Genomic DNA, 20,240 nt, shown 5'->3' with positions numbered 1-20,240 from the left:
ACTGTGTGCCCGACCGAGACTCGAACTCGGGACCTTTGCCTTTTGCGGGCAAGTGCTCTACCATATGAGCTACCGAAGCACGACTCACGCCCGGCCCTCACAGCTTCACTTCTGCCAGTATCTCGTCTCCTACCTTCCAAACTTTACAGAAGCTCTCCTGAGAACCTTGCAGAACTAGCACTCCTGAAAGAAAGGATACTGCGGGGACATGGCTTAGCCACAGCCTGGGGGATGTTTCCAGAATGAGATTTTCACTCTGCAGCGGAGTGTGCGCTGATATGAAACTTTCTGGCAGATTAAAACTGTGTGCCCGACCGAGACTCAAACTCAGGACCTTTGCCTGTCGCGGGCAAGTGCTCTACCATATGAGCTACCGAAGCACGACTCACGCCCGGCCCTCACAGCTTTACTTCTGCCAGTATCTCGTGTCCTACCTTCCAAACTTTACAGAAGCTCTCCTGCAAACCTTGCAGAACTAGCACTCCTGAAAGAAAGGATACTGCGGAGACATGGCTTAGCCACAGCCTGGGGGATGTTTCCAGAATGAGATTTTCACTCTGCAGCGGAGTGTGCGCTGATATGAAACTTCCTGGCAGATTAAAACTGTGTGCCCGACCGAGACTCGAACTCGGGACCTTTGCCTTTCGTGGGCAAGTGCTCTACCATATGAGCTACCGAAGCACGATTCACGCCCGGTCCTCACAGCTTTACTTCTGCGAGTATCTCGTCTCCTACCTTCCAAACTTTACAGAAGCTCTGTTGCGAACCTTGCAGAACTAGCACTCCTGAAAGAAGGCTGGAAGTGAGAAATTCTTGGAAGGTTTGGAGAGGGTGATTTTGAGGAAGAGGACATGGGTCCCACTGTGACGGAGGACGGAACTGTTCCAGGCAGGGTTCAATTTGGATAGTGTGTTGGGGAGTTGGATCATTAGGAGTAGGATTAGGATCATTTTTCTTCGTGGCAAAGTGATATTTCCAGCAGAGAGTACGAGTGTAGGACAGTAAATCTTTGACGAGGGCTGTTTGGTTGAATCTGGGAGTAGGGCTGAAGGTGAGGCCTTTGGATAGGACAAAGGTTTCGGATTGGGAGAGAGGTTTGGAGGAAAGGTTAACTACTGAATTAGGGTGTTGTGGTTCCAGATTGTATTGATTAGTATTTTGAGGTTTTGGGGGGAATGGAGATTGAGTAGATGGGAGAGACTGGGTCTGTGTGCAATGAGAGGAGGTTGAGGTTTGCTGGAAAGATTGTGAAGGGTGAGTGAGTTGCCTTTCCGGCGGTGGGAAACCAGGAGATTGGATAGTTTTTTGAGGTGGAGAGTGGCATGCTGTTCTAATTTGTGGTTAGCCTGTAGGAAGATGCTTTGAACAGCCGGTGTGGATGTGGGAGAGGAGAGATTGAGGACTTTTATGAAGGATAGGAGTTGACGGGTGTGTTCATTGGCTGAGTTGATGTGTAGGTGAAGGATTAGGTGGGTGAGGGCAATGGATTGTTCAGTTTGGAACTGGTATAGGGACTGATGGAAAGAAGGGTTGCAACCAGAGATGGGAACTTTAAGTGTGAGGCCTTTGGGGGTGATGCCAAATGTCAGACAAGCCTGAGTAAATAAAATATGGGAGCGTAATCTGGCTAAGGCGAAGGCATGTTTGCGGAAGGAATGTAAATAAAACTTAATGGGGTCGTTGTGGGGATGTTGTGAGGGTGACGTGGTTTTACAAGGTGGAAAGTGTAACATGAGGCTGAAATGAAAATGAAAATAAAAATATATGGGGAGAGATAAAGGTGAACTAAAAAAACTGGAGATCTGGTGTGAAAAAAGTCGAAAAAGTGATGGTAAAAGCTGAGCTATGTTGATCCTGTGGTGAACTTGGGTTGGTAAACAACGATGTGCACAAAGGTTAGGTGGTTGTGTTGCCGTCAAAACACGTTAAAGGGTGGAGAAATTTGGGAAAATTTCGAAAAAACTGCGTGTAAATGTATTAAAAGGAGTGGTTTTGTGGTGGCAGATTATGAAAATGAGGCTAACAATTGTTTGACGAAGAAATAATTACATTAAAACCTGTGGGAAGCGGCTAAAAATGATCAGTGATGTGGGAAAAACGGAAATGGAAATAAAGCGAAAGTTATTAGAACTAGCCGAAATGGCTGTTTAATAGGTGAAAGGAACTGTTTGTGAACTGGAAACGGTGGATGACCTTGAACGAGCTTCGCTCAGCCGCTGCAGCGCCGCGGAGGATCGCGCTAGAGTTTTAACTAAGCACGATCCGCTGCAAAATTAGACTTCCGGTGCTGCCATTGCGCTACTGAGCGGGCTTACTTCCTGCCACGCCCAGATAAGCTATTACATGGGATGGATATGTGTGTGTGTGCGAGTGTATACCTGTCCTTTTTTCCCCCTAAGGTAAGTCTTTCTGCTCCCGGAATTGGAATGACTCCTTACCCTCTCCCTTAAAACCCACATCCTTTCGTCTTTCCCTCTCCTTCCCACTTTCCTGACGAAGCAACCGTTTGTTGTGAAAGCTTGAATTTTGTGTGTATGTTTGGGTTTGTTTGTGTGTCTATCGACCTGCCAGCGCTTTTGTTTGTTAAGTCTCATCATCTTTGTTTTTAGATATATTTATCCCACGTGGAATGTTTCCCTCTGCGACGTGCATGGTGTCGTCGCTGGCGGCGCAGCATTCCTGTGTATCGTGCTTTGAAGGCTATTGATATTGATTTGGCTGGACAGTTTAATAAGCAACAACTGATTGGAGGTCCAAATGTATTTAGAGGACTCCGCCTGAACTTTACATGTGATGTACAAGCTCTGTTTGGAGATAGTACATGGTTGATGGTTGACAATAGCTGTAGTGTGGGGTAATCATATATATATATATATATATATATATATATATATATATATATATATATATATATATAAAATAGAGGGAAACAGGTTGTTTTCAGGTTGTTCATGCCATTTTCCTTGACGTTGACCTCCACCTGTCCAATGGCCAGCTTCACACGTCCGTCCACATCAAACCCACCAACAAGCAACAGTACCTCCATTATGACAGCTGCCACCCATTCCACATCAAACGGTCCCTTCCCTACAGCCTAGGTCTTCGTGGCAAACGAATCTGCTCCAGTCCGGAATCCTTGAACCATTACACCAACAACCTGAAAACAGCTTTTGCATCCCGTAACTACCCTCCCGACCTGGTACAGAAGCAAATAACCAGAGCCACTTCCTCATCTCCTCAAACCCGGAACCTTCCACAGAAGAACCCCAAAAGTGCCCCACTTGTGACAGGATACTTTCCGGGACTGGATCAGATTCTGAATGTGGCTCTCCAGCAGGGATATGACTTCCTCAAATCCTGCCCTGAAATGAGATCCATCCTTCATGAAATCCTCCCCACTCCACCAAGAGTGTCTTTCCGCCGTCCACCTAACCTTCGTAACCTCTTAGTTCATCCCTATGAAATCCCCAAACCACCTTCCCTACCCTCTGGCTCCTACCCCTGTAACCGCCCCCGGTGTAAAACCTGTCCCATGCACCCTCCCACCACCACCTATTCCAGTCCTGTAACCCGGAAGGTGTACACGATCAAAGGCAGAGCCACGTGTGAAAGCACCCACGTGATTTACCAACTGACCTGCCTACACTGTGAAGCGTTCTATGTGGGAATGACCAGCAACAAACTGTCAATTCGCATGAATGGACACAGGCAGACAGTGTTTGTTGGTAATGAGGATCACCCTGTGGCTAAACATGCCTTGGTGCACCGCCAGCACATCTTGGCACAGTGTTACACCGTCCGGGTTATCTGGATACTTCCCACTAACACCAACCTGTCAGAACTCCGGAGATGGGAACTTGCCCTTCAGCATATCCTCTCTTCTCGCTATCCGCCAGACCTCAATCTCCGCTAATTTCTAATTTCAATCTGCCGCCGCTCATACCTCACCTGTCTTTCAACATCATCTTTGCCTCTGTACTTCCGTCCCGACTGACATCTCTGCCCAAACTCTTTGCCTTTACAAATGTCTGCTTGTGTCTGTGTATGTGTGGATGGATATGTGTGTGTGTGCGAGTTTTTCCCCCTAAGGTAAGTCTTTCCGCTCCCGGGATTGGAATGACTCCTTACCCTCTCTCTTAAAACCCATATCCTTTTGTCTTTCCTTCTCCTTCCCTCTTTCCTGACGAGGCAACCGTTGGTTGCGAAAGCTAGAATTTTGTGTGTATGTTTGTGTTTGTTTGTGTGTCTATCGACTCGCCAGCGCTTTTGTTTGGTAAGTCTCATCATCTTTCTTTTTATATATATATATATATATATATATATATATATATGTTCGTTTGTGTGTCTGTCGACCTGCCAGCACTTTCATTTGGTAAGTCACATCATCTTTGTTTTTATATATATATATATATATATATATATATATATATATATATATATATATATACACACACATATAAAAACAAAGATGATATATATATATATATATATATATATATATATATATATATATAGACACACATAAAAACAAAGATGATGTGACTTACCAAATGAAAGTGCTGGCAGGTCGACAGACACACAAACGAACACAAGACATACACACAAAATTCAAGCTTTCGCAACAAACTGTTGCCTCATCAGGAAAGAAGGAAGGAGAGGGAAGACGAAGGATGTGGGTTTTAAGGGAGAGGGTAAGGAGTCATTCCAGTCCCGGGAGCGGAAAGACTTACCTTAGGGGGGAAAAAGGACGGGTATACACCCGCACACACACACATATCCATCCACACATATACAGACACAAGCAGACATATTTAAAGACAAAGAGTTTTTGTCTTTTGTCTTTAAATATGTCTGCTTGTGTCTGTATATGTGTGGATGGATATGTGTGTGTGTGCGAGTGTATACCCGTCCTTTTTTCCCCCTAAGGTAAGTCTTTCCGCTCCCGGGACTGGAATGACTCCTTACCCTCTCCCTTAAAACCCACATCCTTTCGTCTTCCCTCTCCTTCCCTCTTTCCTGATGAGGCAACAGTTTGTTGCGAAATCTTGAATTTTGTGTGTATGTTTGTGTTCGTTTGTGTGTCTGTCGACCTGCCAGCGCTTTTGTTTGGTAAGTCTCATCATCTTTAGAGGGAAACATTCCACATGGGAAAAATATATCTAAAAACAAAGATGATGTGACTTACCAAACAAAAGCGCTGACAGGTTGATAGACACACAAACAAACACAAACATACACACAAAATTCCAAGCTTTCGCAACCAACGGTTGGTTCATCAGGAAAGAGGGAAGGAGAGGGAAAGACGAAAGGATGTGGGTTTTAAGGGAGAGGGTAAGGAGTCATTCCAACCCCGGCAGCAGAAAGACTTACCTTAGGGGGAAAAAAGGACAGGTATACACTCGCACACACATACATATCCATCCGCACATACACAGACACAAGCAGACATTTGTAAACACAAAGAGTTTGCCCAAACTCGCGTGCGCCCACACACACACACACACATTGTGTGTGTGTGTGTGTGTGTGTGTGTGTGTGTGTGTGTGTGTGTGTGCGCACGCGAGTGTATACCTGTCCTTTTTTCCCCCTAAGGTAAGTCTTTCCGCTCCCGGGATTGGAATGACTCCTTACCCTCTCCCTTAAAACCCACATCCTTTCGTCTTTCCCTCTCCTTCCCTCTTTCCTGACGAAGCAACCATTGGTTGCAAAAGCTTGAAATTTTGTGTGTGTGTTTGTGTTTTTTTATTGTGTCTATCTACCAGCGCTTTCCTGTTTGGTAAGTCATGGAATCTTTGTTTTTAATATGTTTTTTCCATGTGGAATGTTAATAAATATCTGATGCGGATCCTACACCACACAGCAATACTCCAGGATAGGGTGGACAAGTGTGGTGTAAGCATTCTCTTTAGTAGACCTGTTGCACCTTCCAAGTGTTCTGCCAGTGAATCACAGTCTTTGGTTTGCTCTACACACAACATTATCTATGTGACGATTCCAATTTAGGTTATTTGTAATTGTAATCCCTAAATGTTAAGTTGGATTTACAGCCTTCAGGTTTGTGTGACTTACCGAGTAATTGAAATTTAGTGGATTTCTTTTAGTACTCATGTCAATAACTTTACACTTTTCTTTATTAAGTGTCAATTGCCACTTTTTGCACTATACAGATATCTTATCTAAATCTTCTGGAATTCGTTTTGGTCATCTGATGACTTTACAAGAAGGTAAATGACATCTTCATCTGCAAACAGTCTAAGAGGGCTACTCAGATTGTCTCCTATGTTGATCAGAAACAACAGAGGGCCTATAACACTTCCTTGGGGAATGCCAGATATTAGTTCAGTTTTACTTGATGACTTTCTGTCTATTACTATGAACTGTGACCTTTCTGCCAGGAAATCAAGAATCCAGTCGCACAACTGAGGTAATATTCCATAGGCGTGCTGTTTGGTTAGGAGATGCTTTTGAGGAAAGGTGTCGAAAGCCTTCTGGAAATATAAAACTATGGAATCAATTTGACATCCCCTGTCAATAGCACTCGTTACTCCATGAGTATAAAGAGCTAGTTGTGTTTCACAAGAACAATATTTTCTGAATCTGTGCTGACTGTGTGTCAATAAATCATTTCCTTCGAGGTAATTCATGACGTTCGAGCACAGTATATGTTCCAAAACCCTACTGCAAGTTGACATTAGTGATATGGGCCTGTAATTCAGCGGATTACTCCTATTTCCCTTTTTTGGTATTGGTGTGACTTGAGCAATTTTCCAGTTGTTAGGTACAGATCTTTCTATGAGTGAGCAGTTATATATAATTGCTAAATATGGAGCTATTGTATCAGCATTCTCCGAAAGGAACCTGACTGGTATACAATCTGGACTGGAGGTCTTGACTTTATTAAGTGATTTAAGCTGCTTTGCTACACCAAGGGTATTTACTTCTATGCTTCTCATCTTGGCAGTTGGAATTCAGGAACATTTACTTCGTTGTCTTTGGTGAAGGAGTTTCAGAAAACCATGTTTAACAACTCTGCTTTAGTGGCACTGTCATCAGTGACTTCACTGTTGTTATCGCGCTGTGAAGGTATTGATTGTGTCTTGCCACTGGTGTGCATTATTTATGACCAGAATCTCTTTGGGTTTTCTGCAATATTCGGAGACAGAGTTTCATTGGGGAAGTGATGAACACTGTCTCACACTGAAGTATGCGCTAATTTTGAGCTTCTGCAAAACACTGCCAATCTTGGGGATTTTGTGTTCTTTTAAATTTGGCATGCTTTTTTCATTGCTTCTGCAACAGCGATCTGACCCGTTTTGTGTACCATGGGGGATCAGTACCATCAGTTATTAATTTATGTGGTATATATCTCTCAATTTCCGTCAATACTATCTCTTTGAAATCATTCCACATCTTTTCTACACTTACGTGATCAGATCAGAAGGAGAGGAGACTGTCTCTTAAAAAGCATTAAGAGCATTTTTATCACATTTTTTTTTCTTTTTTTCTTTTTTTTTTTAAATAGATGTGCTTTGCGTTTCTTTTTGATGGCTGTGGGTGTTACTGTATTCAGCCTAACAGCAACTGCCTTGTGGTCACTAATACCTGTATCCATCATGATACTATTTGTCCACGATTATTTGTTGCTAAGAGGTCACGTATGCTTTCGAAACCATTTACGCTTCAATTGGGCTGATGAATTAATGTTCAAAATAATTTTCTGAGAAAGCAACCAGTACAATTTCGGACGATATTTTATGCCTGCCTCCGGCTACAAACATATAATTTTCCCAGCATATCGAGGGTACATTGAAGACACCACTGACTACAATTGTGTGAGTGAGTGGGTGAGAGGGGTACCTATTTGAAATGAGACTCAAGTTTTCTTTGACCTGTTCAGCAACTATATCTTCTGAGTTAGAGGGGGGGGGGGGGGGGTCGATAAAAGGAACCAATTAATAGTTTAGTCTGATTGTCAAGTACAACCTCTACCCACACTATTTCGCAGGAACTATCTACTTCAGTTCCACTACAAGGTAAACTACTTTTAACAGCAAAACATATTCCACCACCATCTGTATTTTATCCTTCCTTTCTGAACACTGTTAGGTTGATTGAAAAAATTTCGGCTGAACTTATTTCCAGCTTTAGCCAGCTTTCCGTACCTATAACTATTTGAGCTTCAGTGCTTTCTATTAGGGCTTGGAGCTCTGATTCTTTCCCAACACAGCTATGACAATTTACAACTACAATATCGATTATTACTGCAGCTACCTTACTGTGTTTTACCTGCCCCCTTTTAGACGGCTGCCCTTTCTGTGGTTTCCTGAGACCCTCTTGCACTAAGCATCAAACAGATGATTTAGTACAGGAAGAACCACATGCCATGACACTATTTTCTACTTTATGCTGGTCCAATACAGGGAAGAACTGACCATATTTTAGTTCTAGAGAACAGCAATATGAAAAGCCCCCCTCCTCCCCTCACCACTACTTCCTGTCAACTCATATTTTACAAATATAAGCCTTTCCAACAACAAATTCTTTGTAATAGAATATTGCCCTTGCTCAACACAGATTTCAACAATACAATCTCTCTCTATTATTATGTGTCAAGACAGCCAGTGAAATAGTACATACCTCAAATAATAACTCCCTACTACAACATCACATTTATGCTTAATGCTTAGTGAACTCAGGAAGAAAAAGTCTTACTTTGCCAGAAGGTGGTCGAACTCTACTCAGAAAACGCTCCCAGCGAGCCAGTATTTGGTATAAGAAGAAATGGCCAGCTGTCTCACAGGTGTAAGCAACATCTCCCGAAACCTGGAGACTTTCCTGCAAACGCTGAACCTCCATTAGTAAGTCCAATCTCTTTGCAAGAACATAATTTACTCGCCCATACCTGTATTGTGAAATTAAATTACAGAGTATAAGTACAAGTAATGACAAGTCAGGAGTCTGGAAATATATCAAATAAGACTCACAGAATTTATCATCATATACAAATCCATACAAATATTAGAACCATTTAACAATAAATACAAAGGATCAATTCACCAACACGAAACATTGAAAAGTTGTGCATAAAATTCATATACATCAAGCATAGTATTAACACAATTTCAGTCAGTACTGAAAGTCAAGTTGATTCTTCACAATTTATCATAAGAACATATAAATTCACAAAATTGGAGAGACTGCAAATGCATCATATTCCAACAAACAAATAAGTAATTAATTATACTGGTCAGTATTACGTAACTTTTATTTAACAACTGACCTACTGAAATCCTTCTCTGTTTCCAGTGCTTCTTCTCCATGTCCTAGACGTAGAAGATGGCGTTCGTCAATATCAAGAGCCATGATCTTTTCAAACAGTTGGTTCAAGGCTTGATTTGAGTGTGTTACTATGAGAGTGCGCTGATTTGGAAAGTTGTGATACAGATTGGAGATGATCTGCACGGCAACATCTGTTTTACCTGTTCCTGGGGGTCCAACAACTAATGTCAGTCCTGGCTGCATTCCTGCTCTAATAGCCTCTATTTGTGTTGGTGTGAATGGAATACTATTCCTGTATTAGAAACACAAATGCTGTAAATGAAATGAAAGCTCTGGAAACAAACATTACAGTTAACAGAATATAAGATAAGAATAAAAAGGGATTTTATATTATTAATTACAATAACCTGATAATAATGTATACAACTAGGTCACAAAACACTAACAACCCAATCCGATGTAACTTAATTAACGCAACTGCAAACCAAATTCAAGTATTCCCCCAATCTTCTACACTAGAACAAGGCAACCTTTAGGTACATTCAGAGGTGTAAGCTACAACTAATGTTTGCAAAATGAATGTGCCATTGTTTTTATAAAGAAAATGTACAATAACATTGGATGTTATTGATCCTGGTATGGATGTGGGATGCTGACAAGCCAAAACAGATATACTACACAATGAAAGAGAGAGACGTAGGGAGGGACGATCATATTTGACATTTTATGAAGTGCTGAAAAATAAATTTAAAACAGCCAAAAAAAGTAAACCACTTCTAGAACCTTCACAGTAATCAATGATAGTGGGAAACAAATGAGAGGGTAATCCCAAAAGTAAGGTCTCCTATTTTTTAGTAAGTACATAGACCTGTTTATTTCTACAATGGTTTACATCAGTTTACAGCTTGAACATTTAGCTAGTTTTCGACATAATCACCATTTCTGTCGGTGCATTTTTGTAGACACTCTGGCAGTTTTTGTATGCCCATGTCATACCAGCTCGCCGCCATGTTGTTCAGAAAGTTATGAACCTCTTCTTTCACCTCGTCGTCGGAGCTGAATCGCTTTCTTAGGGAACAGGTGATAGTCACTGGGCACCAAGGCAGGACTATAGGGTGGGTGGGGTTGCAGGAGAGCAACGGATTGCCAAGTGATGTGTGGGTGAGCGTTATCATGGAGAATGTGTACGCCTTTGCTCAATATTCCTCTTCTCTGGCTCTGAATTGCCTGTTTGAGTTTTTTCAGAGTCTCACAGTACCTGTCAGTGTTAACTGTGGTCCCAGTGGGCATAAACTTGACCAACAATACCCCTTTCCGATCCCAAAAAACGGGTGTCATAACTTTACCAGCAGACTGTGTTTGTTTGAATTTCTGCAGCTTTGGCGATGAAGGATGCCGCCACTAGTATGATTGTTGCTTGGTCTCAGGTATAAAGTGGTATGCCCAGGTTTTGTCACCTGTGACAATTGAGTCCAGAAAGTTGTCCTGTTTGGCTGCAAGGCGGTGAAGAAATACGTGCAAATCATCAACTCGTTGCCACATGTGGTCCTCAGTCAGCATGCGTGGCATCCATCTTGCACACACCTTCCGGTAGTTCAATGTTTCCGTTAAAATTCTGTGAGCGGTGCTTCAGGAAACCTCAGGAACCAACGTGCAGAGATCATCCGAGGTGATTCGCCGATCTACATGCGTGCTTTGCTCAACCTTCAACACTGTCTCCTCAGAAATTGATGGTCTCCCGCTCCTTTGCTCGTCGTGAATTTTGGTCCAACCAGCTGCAAACTCTCTACACACTTACAAACGTTTTTGACATCCATGCATGACTCACCATACACATCCGTCGATTGGCAATGGATTTCGATTGGCACAGTGCCCTTTGCATTCAAAAAACGAATAACTGTGCACAGTTCGCACTTGGCCTAACATCCAACAAGAGTTCCATTCTCAACGGCTGCCAAGCCAAGACTGAGCACCTCAGTGCAGTGTGCACATGTTTACACACAGCACATGAAGCACTCTTCATAGCAGTGTGACCAACTGCCACACACACAGAGTTCTGTACTTATAAAAAAAAAAATCGGCATCCTTACTTTTGGGATTACCCACATAAAACAAATTGACTTGACTATTCTTGGCAGTTCTCCTGTTTAACAAACATCTGTTACAGGTTGAAACAAACTTAAACCTGGTCAGTAGTGTAAAGTAATGGTAATGATTTTATTAACTCAAAAATGTAGTTATACACAGTACACATACTGAAAAATAGTCACCAAAACTGTTGGCACATTTATCCCATTGCGACACTAACTGGTCGATTCCATTCTCAAAGAAGCTAGTAGGCTGCTGTCGGATCCAGGCTTGGACCCAGTCACACACTTTGTCATCCATTGTAAATCAATGTCCACAAATAGCTTGTTTTAGAGGTCCAAACACATGAAAGTCACATGGTGAAAGGTAGGGACTGTGTGGTAGATGTTCGGCAACCACTTCCGGTGTGATGACACAATGAGCCTGTCTACGACGAGCATCATCTTCCAGTGACTCGCACCCCTCAAGAAATCATTTGCACCATTCCACAACACTGGAGTGACTCTGACTGTACTCACTGTACACAGCCTCCATCCGTCAATACATTTCACAGCCTCCAACTCCTCCACCACCAAAAATCGAATCACTTCTTGTTGTTCCTGCTCATTCACCTGCATGTTCGGTAGTGGACAATAACTTGTGTGAGCACCTTGTCTTTGGTGTGAAACCACACTGGCGCTATGCGTCATCAAATGGTGCGCACCTGTCAGTCTCTCTAACAATAGATGGCACCACCATACCCGCAGTTAAGTGGTGTCGCTTTCTGTGTAAGGCAAAGGTAGACACTCTGACCAGGTTTCATTTGAATGAACCTCATACATCTCCACAATGAAAATGAAGGCAGAGCAAACTGTGTTGTGCTCCATGATGTGTGGATCAACCTCTAACTGGCTGGAACATTTGAAGCTTGGAGTGTTAGATGGGCATGATTTCACAGAATCTTGCACTACGAGAGCCGACTTGTCTAAGGCACTATACTGGCAAGCTATCAATGGGTGTATCATTTCAAACTTGTTAGGGGCATGCTAGTCTCTAAAGCTGCTGGCTTAACACAAAGCTCTATTATGGGGTGATCCTTTGTGCATATGCCGGCTCAAAGAGTGGCAGATTGTTAATGACTGATAAGAAAGCATAATCATTTTTGATAACAACAAAATTGCAGTTTTCCTTAGTGCCTGTGTAATAAATAAAGTATACCTCGAATCACAAATGGCAGCAGCTGAATTGATAGCATTTATACCAATGGCACTTTCACCAATTTGCATCTTTATTCAAGTATTATTGCACCAAGGTGATTCACCAAAACTTCAACATAAGTAAGCTAATATAATTCTTGATTTTGAACTTTTGGGTTCTACACAGAACAAGCCAGACAAAAGTTTAATGGAGGGGGGGTGGGGGGGGGGGGGGGGGGTGGAAACCAGGCGTCTCAATTTCCACATTTATAAGGCCAAATACACACATTCCTTACAGCAAAAACTGCCATATCAAATTGCTTGATTGCAGCTGTGGACTAGTGAACTGTGCTCATTTAATATTGTTAGCAGGGTGAGTTTGGGACTAAATATTAAAAGAGAGATTCTTGTAAAATGGAGGAGTACAATACTAATATTTACAAGTTACAAAATGGTTTGCATGTCAAACATAAGAAATAAGACACTTATTATAGTTTCTTAGTATATGATTTGAGGATGAAGGGAGATTGAGCATAACAACAGGGAACCTAGGCAGAAACGATCTAAACCAGCTGCTTTTCTTGGGTAAACTGCCATAGCATTGTTTTCTGAGCTTTTGTAGTTGGCACACGATTTCAAAGAGTCCTGTAATGGTCCCTTGACTGAATACACTTTCTAATTTGCGGGACGAATTGTTTCAAAAAAGGGAGTACAATCAGTCCTCAAAAGGACCAGGTATAGATGTGGCATATGGGTGGTGGAGTCATCGCCTCTACAGGTGGGTGACAGTATTAGAACCTAGCCATGGCCTGTGAGCAGTAGAGGACTAGTCAGTTGGACAAACCAGCTTGGTGTATTCAATAGGCTTGCAGGCTGGGAAAGGCTGACAGTCCAGCAACCAATTAACACGTCTGAAGCAGGCCAATGTGTCAATGCCAGGCTGGGGTGGGACGTCCCAGACTGAAATCTATGATAGACATCCAAATTCAAGCAGATTTGTAATAACAGAGGACTTTTATCATAAGCATACCTGATTAAATTGTCAGAAAAGAAATCTAAAGAGTGATACTAGCAGAAATATAAAACTGAGATTAATCCTTTACTTGCACAACACTGTCAGTCTCAAAAGTCTGAACTATTTTTAAGCAACTCTCAACAATGTGTATTTCCTATGACCAAATTATTTACACAATAAAGAAATATTAATTAATATTTAAGATTATATTTATTATTAAAGTTAATTCACAAAATTTCCACATATAAGCTAGTGACAATAATGTCTTTCGACAGTTAGAAAGTTTGTAATTAATTTGAAGCTAGAATCAGAATGTAAAGAATACATACTAAATGCACCACATTCACAATTATGACCTATTCCAACACTTCATGGACCTAATTATCATAATTTTCACTAAGCAAATTCTGTGGCCTGACATTCAGATAAAATTGTCGATACACCACCAACCCGAAGTATTACTACTACACACATGATGTAGACATTAAATTATGTTGTCTACTCAAGATAACAAGTGAGTAGCACAGAGCAATGAAATTATGCTTTATGCCCATATGGAATGTATATCCAAGAAATCAGTAAGACTGCTTTTTGTTAATGGTCAAATATACAGTGTGGGGCTACACGTACCAATAAAGCTGCCTCATTGTAAGATCAACAGATGTCAGGAGCATTGATACATGATACCATCTCGAAATCAATCATGATCTACTTTAAGCCCTTCCCGTACCTCAACCTCAAATAAACCTAGTGCTCTACAAAATACCATTACTTTCCCAACTTAAAGAGATTAGATTAGATTAAATTAGATTAGTACTTGTTCCATAGATCATGAATACGTCACTTCATAATGGTGTGGAACGTGTCATGTTAATAAAAGGTGTCTATACAAGATATTACATTACACAAAATATAACATGACACTTAATATTTTTAATTTTTTATTTTGGTGGGGGTTGGGGGAAATTACCCACTTACTATGCCCAAAAATTCATCTAATGAGTAGGAGTTGCCATTAAGAAATTCTTTTAATTTCCTTTTAAATGCTATATGGCTATCTGTCAGACTTTTGATGCCATTAGGTAAGTGACCAAAGACTTTTGTGGCAGCATAATTTACCCCCTTCTGAGCCAAAGTTAGATTTAACCTTGAGTAGCGAAGATCATCCTTTCTCCTACTGTTGTAGCCATGTACACTGCTATTACTTTTGAATTTGTTCGGATTGTTAATAACATTTTGTGAGGCTACAGTGAAGATCTCTAGCTCTTTAAGTAAGTGTCTGCAGGATGATTTTGGATGAGCTCCAGCAATTATTCTGATTACACGCTTTTGTGCAATGAACACTCTTTTACTCAATGATGAGTTACCCCAGAATATGATGCCATATGAAAACAGAGAATGAAAATAGGCGTGGTAAGCTAATTTACTCAGCTGTGTATCACCAAAATTTGCAATGACCCTAATAGCATAAGTAGCTGAACTCAAACGTTTCAGCAGATCCTCAGCGTGTTTCTTCCATTTCAACCCCTCATCAATGCATACACCTAGAAATTTTGAATATTCTACCTTAGCTACTGATTTCTGATCGAAGTCTATATTTATTAATGGTGTCATTCCATTTACTGTGTGGAACTGTATATACCGTGTCTTGTCAAAAGTTTAATGAGAGCCCATTTGCAGAGAACCACTTAACGGTTTTCTGAAAAACATTGTTTACAATTTCACCAGTTAATTATTGTCTGTTGGGTGTGATAGCTATACTTGTATCATCGGCAAAAAGTACCAGCTTTGCATCTTCGTGAATGTAGAATGGCAAGTCATTATATATATTAAGAACAGCAGAGGACCCAAGACCGAACCTTGTGGCAGCCCATTCTTGATTGTTCCCCAGCTAGAGAAATCACCAGTTTTTTGCATATTATGTGAACTGCTAATTTCAACTTTCTGCAATCTTCCAGTTAGGTATGATTTAAACCATTTGAGCACTGTCCCATTCATACCACAGTACTTGAGCTTATCTAGAAGTATTCCATGATTTACACAAACAAAAGCCTTTGATAGATCACAAAAATTCCCAACAGGTGACTTCCGGTTATATTCGGAGCATTTAATATTTCATTAGTGAAAGTATATATAGCATTTTCCATTGAAAAACCCTTCTGAGAAACCAAACTGACATTTTGTTAAAATTTTACTTCTACAAAGGTGTGAAGCTACTCTACAATACATTACTTTTTCAAGTATTTTGGATAAGGCAGTCAGAAGAGAGATTGGGCGGTAGTTGTTGACATCAGACATATCCCCTTTTTTATGCAGTGGTTTAACAATGACATACTTCAGTCTATCTGGGAAAATATCCTGCTTCAGAGAGCTATTACATATGTGGCTAAGAATCCCACTTATTTCTTGGGAACAAGCTTTTATTACCCTGCTGGAAATGCCATCAATTCCATGTGAGCTCTTATTCTTGAGAGAGTTTATTATCTTCCTAATTTCAGAGGGAGAGGTGGGTGGAATTTCAATTGTATCAAATGGTGTGGGTAAGGCCTCTTCCATTAACTGCATGGTTCTTCTAATGAACATTTAGATCTTATTTTCTCTACAACATTTAAAAATGATTATTCAAAATGTTTTTGACTTCCAGCTTGTTGTTAATCAAGTTTCCATTCGCTTTGATGGTGATGCCGTCATCCTGTACTCTTTGCTGCCCTGTCTCCCTTGTAATAATAGTCCAAATTGTTTTGATTTTGTCATCAGAGGTATTAAACTCAGACATGATGCATATGCCTCTGGACTTTTTAATAACCTTTCTTAAAGTAGCACAGTAGTTTTTACAATATTTGGCTGTTTCTGGGTCATTACTCTTTCTTGCTGTTAGATACAGTTCCCTTTTATGGTTACAAGATATTTTTATTCCTTTAGTAAGCCAAGGTTTTTTGCATGGTTTCTTATAATTAGATTTAACTACTTTCTTGGGGAAACAGTTTTCAAATTCTCTTACAAGTGTATCATGAAATAAGTTATATTTTAAATTAGCATCAGTTTCTTTGTACACCTCATCCCAGTCTAACTGCTGAAGATTTTCTCTGAAATTCCTAATTGTTGAGTCATTAATTGAACGCACAACTTTGGAGGGTAGTTTTGAATTACTGAATGGAGATATGTCATATACTGTAACTAGTGGAGCACCATGATCAGAAAGGCCATTCACAACAGGACAAGAATTTATGTTTTTAAACCTATCTTGGCCTATAAAAGTGTTATCTATCAATGTGCTGCTGCCCTTTACTACCCAAGTAGGAAAATTAATGACAGGTGTCAAATTCAAAGAACCGAGCAAGACTTCCAGGTCATTCTTCTTATTACACTCTTTCAGTGCATCAACATCGAAGTCCCACAAATAATAATTTGCTTTCCCCTATCTGACAGATAGCGCAACAAGGCATCCAAGTTCTCCCGGAATAAATGAGATATTTGCATAACTACCTTATATAAACAAACATACATTTCTTCACTTCACATGATACTTACCTCTTAGGCTCATTGAATAAGTATGGTCCACGGCTCGGTATTGTATGAGGCTCAACAATAATGATCCTCCGCTCAGACTGTTTTGGATCATCACTGTCCACCTCTCGTTTCCGTGTTTTAACATCCTCAAATGTCAACCTAAACAATGAAAATAACAAGATTTAACAAATAGTTACGCAAGTTTTGTATTTATGAGGTATATAATAAAGATTACAACACTGAGCTTCATATTGATAAGCAATGAAGATAACGATGAATACAGGAAACCTAAACAAATCAGCTTTTCTTTTTCTTTTTTTTTCTGAAAAGTTTTTGGCAGATACATATTGTGCACTCACTTACTTATTTATCATTTAGTGTATACTTAACCAAATTCTGCAAAATTAAAAGTAAATTTCTCTTCTACCACATAGCCCTCACATTTGACGCACAGTTTCACATTGCTAACATTCTTTTTTTTTTTTTTTTTTTTTTCATATAATTTCTCCTTAACCTCAGAAGAAATAGTCCCTGTTTCCAATATCTTCGATAATATGAACTTACCCATGTCACAGCCTATATTACTTTCTTAGGTACAATTATTAAGACAATATTATGAAAAGGATAGTTGCTACTCACCATATTGCAGAGCTACTGAATTGTGATAGGCACAACAAAAAGACTGTCAAACAAAGCTTTCGGCCAAACAGGCCTTTATTAGAATTAAATACACCCCCCCCCCCCCCCAAACACACACACACACACACACACACACACACACACATACAAACACACACTGCCAATCTATCCTAGGTTTTCCATTGTACAATTATTTACATATTTTTAAAATTTTACATGTTTATTCCTGATTTATTGCCCTCTTGTTTTTAAATATTCAAATCAAAGATTTGTTTTAAAGCTACCAGAACAGCTCTCTGGCATTACCTCCGCCCATTTTAACTAATTATCTCCCAAACATTTCTGGAAATTTTGTAATGTTAAGTCTGTTGCATCGCATATTGTCTGTTGACATCTTTCAACATGGTACACATACGCATGCACTGACCAGGTGCTGTGGATTCTACAAGACTTAATATAGTTTCAACTATTCATTACTTTCTGATACTGGCCTCATGCTATATGTGTCTGTGATAAACAGTGTCTAACACTTGCTGTTTTGAATTTATACTAGGTTTCATTTGCCAGGATGTGTCCCTTTAACAAACCTCACAAAAGAAAAAAGCAGCACAAATATTAATATAAGAGTTACAATCTCTGCTACTGGAATTTTCACTAATGGACTTTCACCAGAAGTATAGAAAAGGCATTAAAACATCAGATTACATGGCACCCTCATTCAGTCTCAAATCTCTCTACACCACACAATTAATGTTAATTTTCTTTTGTTCGGAATAGCATCAGATGTTGGGGACTATGTTTAATTTTATTTTCTCCATTTATTTAATTTAATTTTCTCCATGTGTTAAATTTCTTGGAAGAGAGCGTTGTCAGTAGAGACAGTAATAAGTGATGTTCAAATTTGCAAAAATGTTTCTAAGCATTTGAAGAAATTCTTTTCTTTTTTCAGTGAGGTGTCTCACTGAGGAACTTCACATTCCCACAACAGTTTGCCACCAAATAAACATGATGCTCTTGTAATTAACTACCTATGGAGACTTTTTAGTATGGATGAAATAACCAGATTATTCTTTCACAGCAGTTTATTGTGCAGTAGCTTTAACAATACACAACTTGCATATCAAATTAAAAAAGAATGAAGGAAACTAACTGTAAATAGCCTGTCAAGCACCCACAATAATCTAAGATTTTACCTGCATTTGAAAAGGTATGTAACAAAACATGTAGTGTCTTCTGAGAAGTCTCGATGAATGCAGTTTATAAAGGATGTCCTAGGACAACTTGACACAAAACAGGGTAGTGGGAAACATCAGCTCCTGATTTACAGAAACAGATTATTATTTAACTGCATGCAGGTTTTGACTGCAAAGTTGTCATAGAATTTCAATTTTATTACCACAATGTGGCCAAGTTATCAATGAAGAAAACACTTTACATTCTTAGGATTGAAAACAGAAGAAAAGCTATCTTGGACAAATCACATTCAGGATCTGAAAACGGATGTTTTTATTTTCCTTTTAAAAATATACCCACTGTCACTGATGCTGAAGAAAAAAAGCTTAATTATTTTATATAAATTCACTCTATTACATCTGTGGTATCGTATTTTGTCTTTTCTAAAATTTTTGAGAATGCGGGCAAAAGAAAAATTTGAGAGAAGTTTGATGTTTCTTTATAGCCTTTCTACTATCAACAAGCTGTTTTTGACTCATCCTGACAACCAATCACCACCAGACAATACCCACACCCTTTACAAGTGGTGTCAGAAGTGAATCAACATCTGCAACAACAAATGGCAACAACGGCAGCAGCACTTCAGCTGTCGTGTTCTGAGGGATGATACAAGGAAGTGCCAACTTATGCTTTTGAATAGGCCTACAGGGTTATTTGTTACTTTTCCTTTCTCAATACCTGGCATTTATTTTTTCTGCTTTTGGCAGTGACAGATGGAAGCAAAACGGCATCATGTGAAAAGGCATCAGCCAGGAAACATTTCACCACTTGCTTGATCAAATTGTTTAAATGCATGCTGATAGTAGAAAATTGTGAAAGGAACTTGAAGGGTTGGGGGAGGAAAGAAGAAAGTGGTCCTCTCTTAACTTGTCCTTACCCATCATAGATTCCAACACCACACCTCGTCAGGACCTCCTTTTTCATCAAAATCATAGATAACTAGCCGAGTATCCGGCATTGCCCAGATATGTATTCCAACACTGCTAGTCCATTTCCTCCCCCTTCTCCTCCTCCTCCTCCTGTCCATCACCTCATCCCTCTGCCCATCTCCTCCTCCTCCTCCCCACTCGCTGCCCATCTCATCCTCTTTCCTTTCTCTATCAATTTCCTCCTCCCCGTCTCTCCACACACTTCCTCCTCTCCTCTATCTGGGTCAATCTCCTTTGCATGCTGTCTGCAAAATATGTTAATAATAGAATTAGAAGCAAAGAAGTAATAAATTTAAATGTCATGCATGATGTGGCACTTTTTCTCGCTTCTCAGTGTTTATGTCGTCACATCTCCTCATCTGTGTCAAACGA

General features: G+C 40.1%; 1 protein-coding gene across 3 annotated transcripts in view; it reads right to left on the bottom strand.

The window, feature by feature from the left end:
- Positions 1-20,240, bottom strand: part of LOC126183932 (RNA helicase aquarius) — a 336,087-nt gene that overhangs the window by 72,883 nt on the left and 242,964 nt on the right. For all 3 annotated transcript variants that reach the window (XM_049926283.1, XM_049926297.1, XM_049926289.1), the window contains 3 exons: positions 17,089-17,226; positions 9,281-9,571; positions 8,713-8,902 (listed from right to left, as the gene is read on the bottom strand). In XM_049926283.1, the coding sequence (XP_049782240.1) occupies positions 8,713-8,902; positions 9,281-9,571; positions 17,089-17,226 (619 nt within the window). The remainder of the gene's footprint in view (positions 1-8,712; positions 8,903-9,280; positions 9,572-17,088; positions 17,227-20,240) is intronic.

Source organism: Schistocerca cancellata, chromosome 1, assembly GCF_023864275.1.
Source record: "Schistocerca cancellata isolate TAMUIC-IGC-003103 chromosome 1, iqSchCanc2.1, whole genome shotgun sequence".
NCBI lineage: Eukaryota > Metazoa > Arthropoda > Insecta > Orthoptera > Acrididae > Schistocerca > Schistocerca cancellata.
The sequence above is the reverse complement of the archived record's forward strand: the minus strand, read 5'-3'. Positions and strand labels throughout refer to the sequence as shown.